At 40.1% G+C, this 12464-nt stretch overlaps 1 protein-coding gene across 7 annotated transcripts in view; it reads right to left on the bottom strand.

The window, feature by feature from the left end:
• dennd4c (DENN/MADD domain containing 4C) overlaps positions 1 to 12464 on the bottom strand; it is a 209926-nt gene that overhangs the window by 64262 nt on the left and 133200 nt on the right. For 4 of the 7 annotated variants that reach the window (XM_078214260.1, XM_078214259.1, XM_078214263.1 and 1 more), the window contains 2 exons: positions 7962 to 8109; positions 2755 to 2880 (listed from right to left, as the gene is read on the bottom strand). In XM_078214260.1, the coding sequence (XP_078070386.1) occupies positions 2755 to 2880; positions 7962 to 8109 (274 nt within the window). The remainder of the gene's footprint in view (positions 1 to 2754; positions 2881 to 7961; positions 8110 to 12464) is intronic. The other 3 variants (XM_078214262.1, XM_078214261.1, XM_078214264.1) reach the window with 1 other exon arrangement.

Here is a 12464-nt window from a genome sequence, read left to right as displayed (position 1 = left end):
CATGAACCAGAATATTCCAAAAACCAGAAATGACTTTGCTCCAAGCATTCCAAACTGGGGATGTTAGTGTATTCATATTTACAAAATCTCAGGATTTTGATTTGATTTGTCATGTATTAACATAGTGAAAAGTATTGTTTCTTGCACACTATACAGACAAAGCATACCGTTCATAGAAAAGGAAACGAGAAAGTTCAGAATGTAGTGTTACAGTTATAGCTAGGGTATAGAGAAAGATCAACTTAATGCAGGGTAGGTCCATTCAAAAGTCTGACAGCAACAGGGAAGAAGCTGCTCGAGTCGGTTGGTATGTGACCTCAGACTTTTGTATCTTTTTCCCAACGGAAGAAGGTGGAAGAGAAAATTGCTCAGGGTGCGTGGGGTCCTTAATTATGCTGGCTGCTTTGCTGAGGCAGCGGGAAGCGTAGACAGAGTCAATTGTGTGATGGATTGGGCTACATTCACGACCTTTTGTAGTTTCTTGCAGTCTTGGGCAGAGCAGGAGCCATACCAAGCTGTGATACAACTAGAAAGAATGCAATCTTTGGTGCATCTGTAAAAGTTGGTATGAGTCATAGCTGACATGCCAAATTTCCTTCGTCTTCTGAGAAAGTAGAGGCATTTAAGGTCTTTCTGAAGTTATAGTTAAATGGCACTGTCACGTGTGTAACCTTTGTAAGGTACATAAAGTTTATTTACATTTCCCTTGAACCCAAGGTAGAACATCTTTATTTTCTGAAAGGCTGAACACTAGACAAAAATGCAACCACTGCAAAAGACAAAAGGAAACTTTACTATTACCATTAATACTAATAATAACTTCTGTAAATTCAGTGATATGTCATTAGGCCAAACTTTTTAAACATATTTTAAGAACACATTATAATCTTAAACTACCATGTATTCAGTACTTGACTAATAAGGTTGAAGTATAACATGTGACATGCTAAGCAGCATTTAAGTTTCATTACTAAATTACTAGTTAGCCTATTAACCGTAAACTAAATAAGCAATTGCAACAAAGTCAACTCTAACTTTGATTTGCACACAATAGTGAAAAAATTGTAATGCTTTCAGTAGAAGTGACTTCAAGATTTACATATTACAAGAAATAGTTGTGACACAGCCATCTGTATTCACTATCATTTTTTTAAAAAATTCATTCGTGGGACATGGGTGTCGCTGGCTGGCCAGCATTTATTGCCAATCCCTAGTTGCTTTTGAGGTGGTGGTGGTGAGCTGCCTTCTTGAATCACTGCAGTCCATGTTGTGGGTTGGCCCACAATGCCATTAGGGAGGGAATTCCAGGATTTTAACCCAGTGACTGCAAAGGAAGGGTGATAAATTTGCAAGTCAGGATGGTGAGTGGCTTGGAGGGGAACTTGCAGTTGGTGGTGTTCCCATGTATCTGCTGCCCTTGTCCTTCTAGATGGAAGTGGTCATGGGTTTGGAAGGTGCTGTCTAAGGATCTTTGGTGAATTGCTGCAGTGCATCTTGTAGATAGTGCACACTGCTGTTACTGAGCGTCAGTGGTGGAGGGATTGAATGTTTGTAGATGTGGTGCCAATCAAGCAGGCTGCTTTGTCCTGGATGGTGTCAAGCTTCTTAAGTGTTGTTGGAGCTGCATCCATCCAGGCAAGTGGGGAGTATTCCATCACGCTGATTGATCTCACAAAGATCTGCCATTTACATATTTGGACCCAGCTAAAGCTACTTTAATCAGTGACAAGGAGTCTGGGGAAATGTCTGTTTTTACAGCCAATCCAAAAGATACGCATGGCAAGAAAAACTGGTTTGACCAACTTACAAAAGTGGCTCTAAATGTGGCTAGATACCATCACAACTTTTCACCAAAAGGTTGCCAATTGGGAGATACCACTTCTAGTTCTTTTATACAAAATGTTAAGCTGAGAATGCAAGTGTTTCACAAACTACTCAGGGAAGCAAGTCATAGAGCAATACAGCACGGAAACAGGCCCTTTGGCCCAAGTGGTCCATGCCGACCATGGTGCCTTCCCAGCTAGTCCCAATTGCCCGCATTTGGGCAATATCCCTCTAATCCTTTCCTTCCCATTTCACAAACAAGCAAATATTACAGTGACAATTAAATTGATTGTTCTGTTAACTTCCATCCACCTGCAAGTCAAATTTGTTCAGAATTTTGGACAATTTCAAATTGTGCTATCCCACAGCTGCCAAAAATCAAGACACTAGTAACGACTAGAAAAAAAGATAAAGGATGGGATTTTCTACTTTTGTTCACCCCAAAGCCTGAAAATCCTGCCTGACATCAGCAGACCTTTGCATGGTCCGCCCCCCTACCCGCTACTATTCCCATGGCAGGCAGGATGGGAAAATACCCCCCAAAGGGTCAAACTCGGAGAAACAAAAGTGAGAAATACTGCAAATGATCAATAATAAAGTGAAAAAGGAGATAGTAATAGAGGTATTTCATTCAATCAAGAGGAACTAACCCAATTGAAAGGCAAATCTCCATTGTCTCCTAAGCCTTGCATTCTTAGGATATTATACACCACATGCAGCAAAATTCAGTCAAAAGTAGCACAAACAAAGAAATGTAGACGTCCAGACCAAGGACTTTCCATATCGGAGGGAACTAATCAGTATTAAGTGAAAGAAAGCATAACCGAAGTTCAGAAGAGGGAGTGTCAGATGATATTAGGGTTAAATGCGATTCAATTGCTAACTGTACAAAGATTACCACTGGAGCTAGTACAACTCAGAAACCAATACCTGTGCTACTGTGATTATCGGTGGAATCTAGTCTGATTAGGTCTCGGACGAACAGCACATGCTCTCCACTGTTATCATTAGAACTATCCACGCTACCATGGCTCACAGCATCTGCATCACTTCCACCTGTTCATAACATCAATTGATGGTATGGAAAATTAAAACAAATGGAAAATAACTAACATAAGAAATCTTCAAAGGAACAAGTCCAGCATGACTTTTTCACAACAGTTTAAGTAAAATCCATGTCCAACAAAAGAAGTTTCTGCTCTATATCGCTGGTGACACAAAGGCATCATTTTCAGTTTGTTCATAAACTTATTCACAAAGGACTTTCTCTCGTGCAGTGTCCTTTCAACCAAAATTTATTTCTTTTGAACAAAATACTGCAGATGGTAAGAACCTGAAATGAAAACAGAAAATGCTGGAAATACTCAGCATCTGTCAGGTAGCATCCAGAAACAGAATTAACATTTCAAATTAATGAGCCTTCATATCAATTTGGGGTGGCATGATGGCACAGTGGTTAGCACTGCTGCCTCTCAGCACCCGGGACCTGGGTTCAATTCCGTCCTCGGGTTACTGTCTGTGTGAAATTTGCATCTTCTCTTCGTGTCTGCATGGGTTTCCTCTGGTTTCCCCCGCAGTCCAAAGATGTGAATGTGGATTGGCCATGCTAAATTGCCCCTTAGAGTCAGGGGATTATCAGGGTAAATATGTGGGGTTATGGGAATAGGGCCTAGGTGGGATGGTGATCAGTGCAAACTCGATGGGCCGAATGGCCTCCTTCTGCACTGTAGGGATTCTATGATTCTTACTCTGTTGACCCAAAAGTTAATTGTTACGCTTTTCACAGATGCTGCCTGGCCTGAATATTTCCAGCATTTTGTATTTCTTTTAAATTTAGCTTGCATTGAAAATGTAATACAAAAATATTGCAAAGTTTAAATCACTGAAAACCAAAACACCAATTCTTGCACTGTTCAGCCTTATTTACTGAAACAATGCTTAACAATTGTCATGGTGATTGAACAAAGACTGATCAAGTCCTTCAAGTAGTTGCAAAGTTAATGCTAAAAGTGGTTAAAAGTTTAAAGTTACATTCAAATGCATTCATATTTCTTGGAACATGCAGGGCCGTATTTTCCACTAACCAATAAAATTGCCTCAGTATTACCTGTACTTTCTATGGGGTATTGCATTGCAAGTTAGTAGCACACAAACATTTAAAAGTGCAGCACTCCATGGTGTTTGTGATTTCAGTCAACAGGGCAAATCATGTGCATCTTTTTAAAACAGACAGAAGAATTAATAATCAGTGAAAAGTTTGAAAGTCTGAACCAGGAAACCAGTTAGAATAGTGGATTCAATGTCAGATCAGGTACAGATGGTGAAATAAAGAGGAAAGAAAGCAAATTAAGAGAAAGGTACAACAAATGTGAAGAAATGGAATTCCACAACTGTAAAAGTTAATTTTCTGATAAGTCTTAATTACTGCCAAACAACCCAAGCTGTTAAAAGGGTATGAGGCTAGAATGGACAAATGCCAACATTTACTGGGGGGTAAAAAGGCAGATACATTAAGTTCACACTGTTCAATATATTGGAGCAGTCAATTTAAAAGGCCACTTTGGAAATTGATGAAGCAATGTCACATCGATACAGCGACCAGGTTTCTGTGCTATAACTGCACATGGAGTTACCAGAATTTGTTCTGAATTGCACATAAGCAACAGTGAGTACTGTTTACTTTATCATCACATTCACAGTAAAATCCAGCCCAATAAAATGGAAGAAGAAGAAAACACAGAGCATCATCATCGAGGGGCGGTCTCATAAAATATACAACACTGCCATCTTACTTTCATGCTAAACAGCAGCACAATTCATAACATTTAGGCTAAGTAAAATTAATGGACAGTAAGATTTTGTTTTTAAAGTACCACGCAATAACAGTCTGCCTAATTGTTATTCAATCCACAAACACAAGACCCCAAATTTGAGTGACTCCAGCTTTCAATCAACAACTGCAATAGCAGCATTATGGCTCAGGGTAGTTTGAGAAAGGGCTTCCTCAGTTAACGTTAGCTTTCAACTTACTCCACCCATCCTACACCTTTTGACGCTATGGCAGAGTCTAACATTGAAATTAGTCTTAATAGTAATGACATCCACAGATCACCTTACTGAGCCACCTGAAAGACAACAGATGGCAATAAATAGCCTCCATGTATGACAAAACACCGGATGGGCAGGAAGGGGAGCAAGGAGAGCAAGGGCATTTTAACAATACTGCTTGGTACACTTTACAGCAATTTTTATAGCAACAATATTTCTAAATAATCAACAAGGGAAATGCTCAGTGAAAGTTCCCATTAAGAATGAACACTGGCTTAAGGAATCAATATTGTTGTAAACATTGCTTTAAACCTTTTTCCTCAATGGAAGAGCTTTTAATTTACATTTTGTCTCAGTTTATTTGGAAGATTTTCAACACAAAATTCCTGTGCAGGAAGAGGCCCATTTCAGAAAAAAACTGCTAAGGCATGGCATTCCATGTCTGGTCTGGTGACAATATGCGAGCATGGTCCAGGGTGTTGAGCCTTTGAATCTGCACCCTTCAAGGGAAGCACAGCTGCCCTCTGCACATTATCTCCAATAACCAAACTTGAGATCTGGATCTCATGTTAAATTGTTGCAAATGTGACCCACTACCTAACATGTTATAACACAGTATTAATGCCCTGCACCATTTAAAAAACATTTTTAGGCATGCATGATTCAAGTTCCACCATCTTGCTGAAGCTCCCTCTACCACACATCATTTCACATCAACAATTTGTGTAGACAGTCTTGCAAGGCTTCCTCCAATGCTAAACTTCTCCCAAAGTGCACCAAAGCAGGATTACTGGTGAACATTCCTTATTTTCTTTTACATAACAGCAGCAGAAAACACACAAACTGTAACAATTAAAAAACATTTTTAAAACATACGTTGTTGGTTAGCTCAGTTGACTGGACAACTGGTTCATGATGCAAAGCGACAGGAACACCAGGGATTCAACTCCCGTAACAGCTGATGTTATTCACGAAGGCCTGCCTTTTCAACCTTGCCCCTAACCTGAGATGTGGTTACTCTCAGGTTAAATCTACATCAGTCAGCTCTCTCTCAAAGGGGAGAGCAGCCTATGGTCCTCTGGGACTATGTCGACCTTGCATTCCATTGAAAAAGTCCCTCACGTGTTTTACAACAGTCCTGCTCTCACCACAAGAAAGAATTCATTCAGGCCAAGTATCTTATTACCTGGATATTTGCAATTTTCTTTCCAGAAAAACAATAGCCCAGAATTTGCTGGGAAAATAATGGCAAGCTTAATGCACATGCCATTATTATTGTGTACATAACCTAGCAATGTCTGGCATGTAGAAGATATACAAGTTGTGAATCACCATAATTTCCTTCATGACTCATTGCTCTGCTACTAGTTTTGCAAAAATAGGAACTCTGTCAACTTGGAGTTATGATGTGGAGATGCCAGCGTTGGGCTGGGGTAAACACAGTAAGAAGTTTAACAACACCAGGTTAAAGTCCAACAGGTTTATTTGGTAGCAAAAGCCACACAAGCTTTCGGAGCTCCAAGCCCCTTCTTCAGGTGAGTGGGAATTCTGTTCACAAACAGGGCATATAAAGACACAGACTCAATTTACATGAATAATGGTTGGAATGCGAATACTTACAGCTAATCAAGTCTTTAAGATACTTTAAGTTTGTATCTTAAAGACTTGATTAGCTGTAAGTATTCGCATTCCAACCATTGTTCATATAAATTGAGTCTGTCTCTATATACCCTGTTTGTGAACAGAATTCCCACTCACCTGAAGAAGAGGCTTCGAGCTCCGAAAGCTTGTGTGGCTTTTGCTACCAAATAAACCTGTTGGACTTTAACCTGGTGTTGTTAAACCTCTTACTGAACTTGGAGTTAAGCAGCAGCTGAATTTGCATTGTTAAAACAAAGTAAACTGGCTACAGAAAGTTGGGTCAGCACTCCTCAAAATGAGAATCTTTTTAATGATAAGTTATGATTCTGCAATGCCCCTCAGCCTCTTCTGCCCAACAAGGAAACAACTGAAGCTGTGTTAGTAAATTGTACCCAGAGATTATTGAAATTTTAAATGCTACTTTCCTTACTTCTTTTTCACTTCTCTTTCCTCTCAGCGCAATCTTTCTTTGCCTTTATTTCTTTCGATATCTAATGAACTCTTAATCAACCCATTTTCTAACCCTATTGTAACAGGGCCCAAGACAGTCATCAACTTGTCATTTTTCTAATTGGGCACTGGCATATAATCTTCCACTGAATAAATTATTTCATGCAAACCATACATCAGCTGAATTATACAGGGTTGGTTTTACATCAAAACATTTCATGTGATTAATTGGTAATTTTCAGTTAGACCTACTGTGTTATGAAGGTGAGGAGATGATGGTTTAATGGCAATGTCAATTAATTAGTAATTCAGAGATCCAGGTGGTGCTCTGGGGGCATGGATTCAAATCCCCCATGGCAGTTGGTAGAATTTGAATTTATCTAATAAAATCTGGCATCAAAGCTACGCTTAGAAATTATGCAACTGAACATTAAAAACCTATCTAGTTTACTAACGTCCTACAGAGAAGGAAAGTTGTCCTTATCTGGCCTACATGCGACTCCAGACCCCCAGTGCAGCTGACTCTTAAACTGCCCTCTGAAATAGTCAAACAAGCCACTTAGTATAAGGGCAATTAGACACGGGCAACAAATGCTGGTCTTGCCAGTGATGTGTAGTTCCAATGAAAGGAGTTTGGAAAGTTATTGCAAGATGAATCTCTAGCCCAATGGGGAGGTGGAGGCTGAATGGTATTTTTGCTAGACTATTAATTCAGAAACTTAGCTAATGTTCTGGGGACCTGGGTTCAAATCCAGATTCTAACATCCTCAATATAGATCTCTTATCCTCCTCGTGCCTTCTCAGTATGTTGTACAACGTTTTGTACAAGAAGCTAGAAAACACTGTTTGCTTACATCGTATTAGTCTCGAGTCAAACAGGTCACATTAATGAGAGACTAACAAAACTTCTCAACTGTCCCTCCAGATCACACACCAAAAATCACTCAAGTTACTTCTCTAAAATATGACAATTAATTTAGTTTCTTTAAAAGTGATACCTGAGATCAGAGGTACTTGAGCATTTGAAGAGCTTGATTTTTTAAACACTTGACGAAACTGAGAAACACCACGAACCACATTCCGTACTTTGGTCCACAGAAAGCAACCACTGCGATTACTGCTTGGCCAAGGACTCTCCAAAACAGCCTGTTTAAAAAAAAGTAAATCGCACAGAGGCTCAGATGCGATAAAAAAACTACTTTCACAACTTTATTTTTGAGCAAAACTTATTTTAACACTCGCTCCACAATTATTTTATCTTTTCCACCACTCAATATGTGCTTTCCCAGCCCTTGCTTACAATGAGGGTCAGGCTACACTTTTTTGAAATGAGTGGTTAATGTAGAATAACCAGTGAACCACAGTTATGTTGACATTTCAGCAATAATTCACACTGTTTTATTAGTAAAGACCGCAAAATTTGGAGATGAAAAAGTTACCAATCTAACAGCGCAATTCATTCTGGCAAGGTGTACCACAAACGAGGAGGAGTTCTTGCACAGTATCAGATACAGTACAACATGTTAAGCAAACTTTAAAATGATTATTGGCAACAAAAATACAACTGACTTTAAGAAGTTTACAATATTGCCAGAATCTCGATAACTGAAAGACATGTGAGCATGCATATACAAAGCCAAGCTTTGCCTTACCAGAAATTATTTCTACCAAGCTTTGCTATTTAATGAGCAAATGAAGCTTAAAATAATCTCAAGTAAAATTGTTGGTTAATTTACAGTTCTGCAGCTTTAACTTAAAACTTCCAGGTAAACATGACATACATCCATATCTTATGAAATCATACATTATCAAGCCTACTTCCAGATGTGTGAATAATCCAACAATGTACCACATCCATGGCAGCCAGGTACCCGTCGGATGATAACGTATTTAAAAAATACGTTCTTTGTTGTATTTAAATGTCTGCTTTCTTTTTGCGCAGGGCCCTTACGTGTGTGTAAGCTATTAACTCTGGCTGAAGATATTTCTGGAGATCTGACCAGATGAACTATGCAAATGTAATGACATTCTTAAAGTTTGAGCTATTGTAGTTGAATTTTGACTTGCTTTGCATAAGCGGTTATTGTGAGAGGTATTCGGAGAACCAGAAGTCTAGCTGTGAGCAGGTGAAGAGGGTAACAAAGGCTGGGGTTGGGTAGGAGACGGTAGATGGGGGAGGGAATCGCAAGGGGAAATCAGGAGATGGAAAAAAAAATTGTATTCGACTGGTAACTAATAGTAACTCTCTAAAATTGTACTAACAGAAGCAGAAGTAGGCCACCAAGCCCCTCAAGTTTGCCCCGTCATTCAATACGCTCATGGCTGATCTATGCCGGCCTCAACTCCTCTTGTATGCCATTTCCCCATGGTCCTCTATTCCTCAATCTCGCAAATATTTATCCACCTCCATTTTAAATAATTCTAATGATCCAGCCTTCACCACCCTTTGCTGCAGAGAATTCCAGAGATTCACCACCTTCTGCAAGAAGAAATTAAATGACTGGCCCTTACTCTTGTAGCCATGTCCCCTTGTTCAAGACTCTACCGCGACTAAAAACGTCTCACCAGCTACCCTGTTAAGCCCCCTCAAGATCTTAAATGTTTGAATAAGATCATCTCTCACTCTTCTGAATTCCAAGGAATATAGACCAAGGCTATTTAGTTTATTTTGAGAGGACAACTCTCTCATCCCAGAAATTAGCTTGCTGAATCTCCTTTGGACCACTTCCAATGTTACTATATCTTTTGTAAGGCAAGGGGATCAAAACTGTACACAGTATTTCAAATGAGGCCTCACGAACACCCTGTACAATTGCACCAAAACGCCTCTATTTTTAAACCCTTTGCAATAAAGGCCAAATTCCATTTGCCTTCTTAACTACTTGTTGGACCCATTTGCTTGCCAGCTTTTTGTGATTCACACACTAGAACAGTTAGATCCCCCTACACTTCACTCACCTGCAGTCTCTTGTCATTTGGATAATATTCTGCCTTTTGATTCCTCCAACTAAAGTGCATGACATCACAATTCCCCATATTAAGCTCCATTTGCCAGGTTTCCGCCCAGTCACCTAATCTATCTATATCCCATTGCGGAATCATAATATCCTCATTACAATCTGCCCTCCCACCCATCTTCGTATCATTGGTAAATTCGGAAACCTTACATGCTCTTTCTCCCTCCAAGCCATTAATATAAATAGTGAACAATTGCAGGCCAAGAACTCTGGCACTCCACTACTTACATCTTTCCAATTTGAAAAGGACCCATTTATGTCAAGTTTTCCATGTGACAGCCAGTTTTAAATCCATGCTAACACACTTCCTCCAATTCCATGGGCTTTTACTTTATCCACAAGCCTCTTATACAGCACCTTGTCAAATGCCTTTTGGAAATCTAAATACACTACACCTACAGGTTCCCCTCTATTTTCCCTGTTACATCCTCAAAGAAATCAAGCAAATTTGTCAAACTTGATTTACCTCTCATAAAAACATGTTGACTAGGTTTGATTATATTCAGCTTTCCTGAACGATTAGCTATTTTCTCTTTAATTATTGACTCTGTCTTGCCAATAATTGATGTTAAACTAACTGGCTTTCTCCCTTTTTGAACAAGGGCGTTACATTGCCTGTTTTCCAATCACAGAATCATAGAATCCTACAGTGCAGAAGGAGGCCAACCGGCCCATCGAGTCTGACTGACCACAGACACACCCAGGCCCTATCCCTGTACCCAAGCTAGTCCCCCTGGCACTAAGTGGCAATTTAGCACGGCCAATCCACCGAACCTGCACATCTTTGGAGTGTGGGAAGAAACCGGAGCACCCAGAGGAAACCCACACGGGGAGAATGTGCAAACTCCACACAGAGAACGGGAGTTGAACCCGGGTCCCTGGTGCTGTGAGGAAGCAGTGCTAACCATTGTACCACCATGCCGCCCCAATCTTCTGGCACCCTCCCGGAATTTAGTGAGCTACGAAAAATTTCAACCCCTGCGATTCATGATTTCGGCCCAAACCGATTCTACATCACTAGCCACTGCCTTTACATCACTACTCAGCACTGCTCTAAAACCTTCCATGATTAATAACACTCCCCCACCTCCTTTCCCCTTTGGCCTGTTCTTTTGGAATATTGTATACCCTAGAATGTTGAGCACCCAGTCAAGGTCACCCTGCAACCACATTTCTCTAACAGCTAATACATCATACTCATATGTTGCAATCTGTGCTATCAATTCATTTATCTTGTTGCAAATGCTTTGTGCATGCTTTTTCACAGTAGTCTACAATTCTGGATTTCCTGTGTTGCATAATTTTGTTTATGTTTCCTGCCACCGCTCCCTCATTTACTCCTGATTTTTAAAACCTTCCGTTCTTGGAACCCTCCTAGTTAGGGCTCTTGGATGAGCACCTTGCTGATATAATGTTCATATGATCTGTCCCTACCTGTAGTTCTGGTGACAATTAACATTTTCTCTTGCTACTTTCACCCACATATACTTATCTTGATTCTCCTTATAATCATATTCTATAACCTGCTGATAGTCATTCGCAAACTATACTCAGCACCTCTCTACATGGGAAAAGGTGTAGTCTACCTCGTCTGTAATTAAATATACCTGCACAATACTGATCTGTCATTTTCAACAGGACCAATGACTCCCCATTTTCTTGGATGACTACTCTGATCTTGGGAGCCAATCAGCATATGGACTTCCTACAGGGCAGCAGAGACCAACTTGAACCAAATCCGAAGCCACAAAGGGCAGTTGGCTCATTTTCACATATATCACAGGGGATATAATCCTAAACTCTGCTCAGCCCCAACATAGCTGCACCATTCCGTGATTGGACTTGATCAAGTACAGCTTTCATAATATGAAAGCAATTACAGCATAGGAAGCCATTCAGCTCTTGGTGCTAGTTAGCTCTCCAAATCTATTTGACCCAAAACTTTGTATACTGCACGGTTTACAAACATATGAAATTCAGCCCCTTGAATCTGCACCGCCATTCAATAACATCATGGTTGATCTGTTCATGATGTTTCACATTCCTACCTCTGATTCCCTTGCCTAACAAGAATCCAGCCACCTCTGCCATAAAAATATTGAGTGACCCCGGTTCCATACCTTCTAGGGTAGAGTGTTCCAAAGTTACACAACCCTCAGAAAAAGATTCTCCTCAGCTCTGTCCTACAGGAAAATCCCTAATTTTACAAAGTGCCTCTAATTCTGGATTCACCACAAGAGAAAACTTTCTTTCCATGTCTATCTTGTCCAGACCATTTCAATCAAGTTACCCCTCACACTTCTAAACTTCAGTGGAAACAAGCCCAGGCTGTCGAACATATTCTCATAAGACAACCCGCTCATTCCAGTTATCTAGTAAAATCTCCTCTCAACTGCCTCCATTGCATTTACATCCTTCCTTAAATGAGGCCGAACTTGCACGCAGTATTCAAGATGCAGTCTCACCAATTCCCTGCATAACTGA

Source organism: Mustelus asterias, chromosome 6, assembly GCF_964213995.1.
Source record: "Mustelus asterias chromosome 6, sMusAst1.hap1.1, whole genome shotgun sequence".
Taxonomy (NCBI): domain Eukaryota; kingdom Metazoa; phylum Chordata; class Chondrichthyes; order Carcharhiniformes; family Triakidae; genus Mustelus; species Mustelus asterias.
The sequence above is the reverse complement of the archived record's forward strand: the minus strand, read 5'-3'. Positions and strand labels throughout refer to the sequence as shown.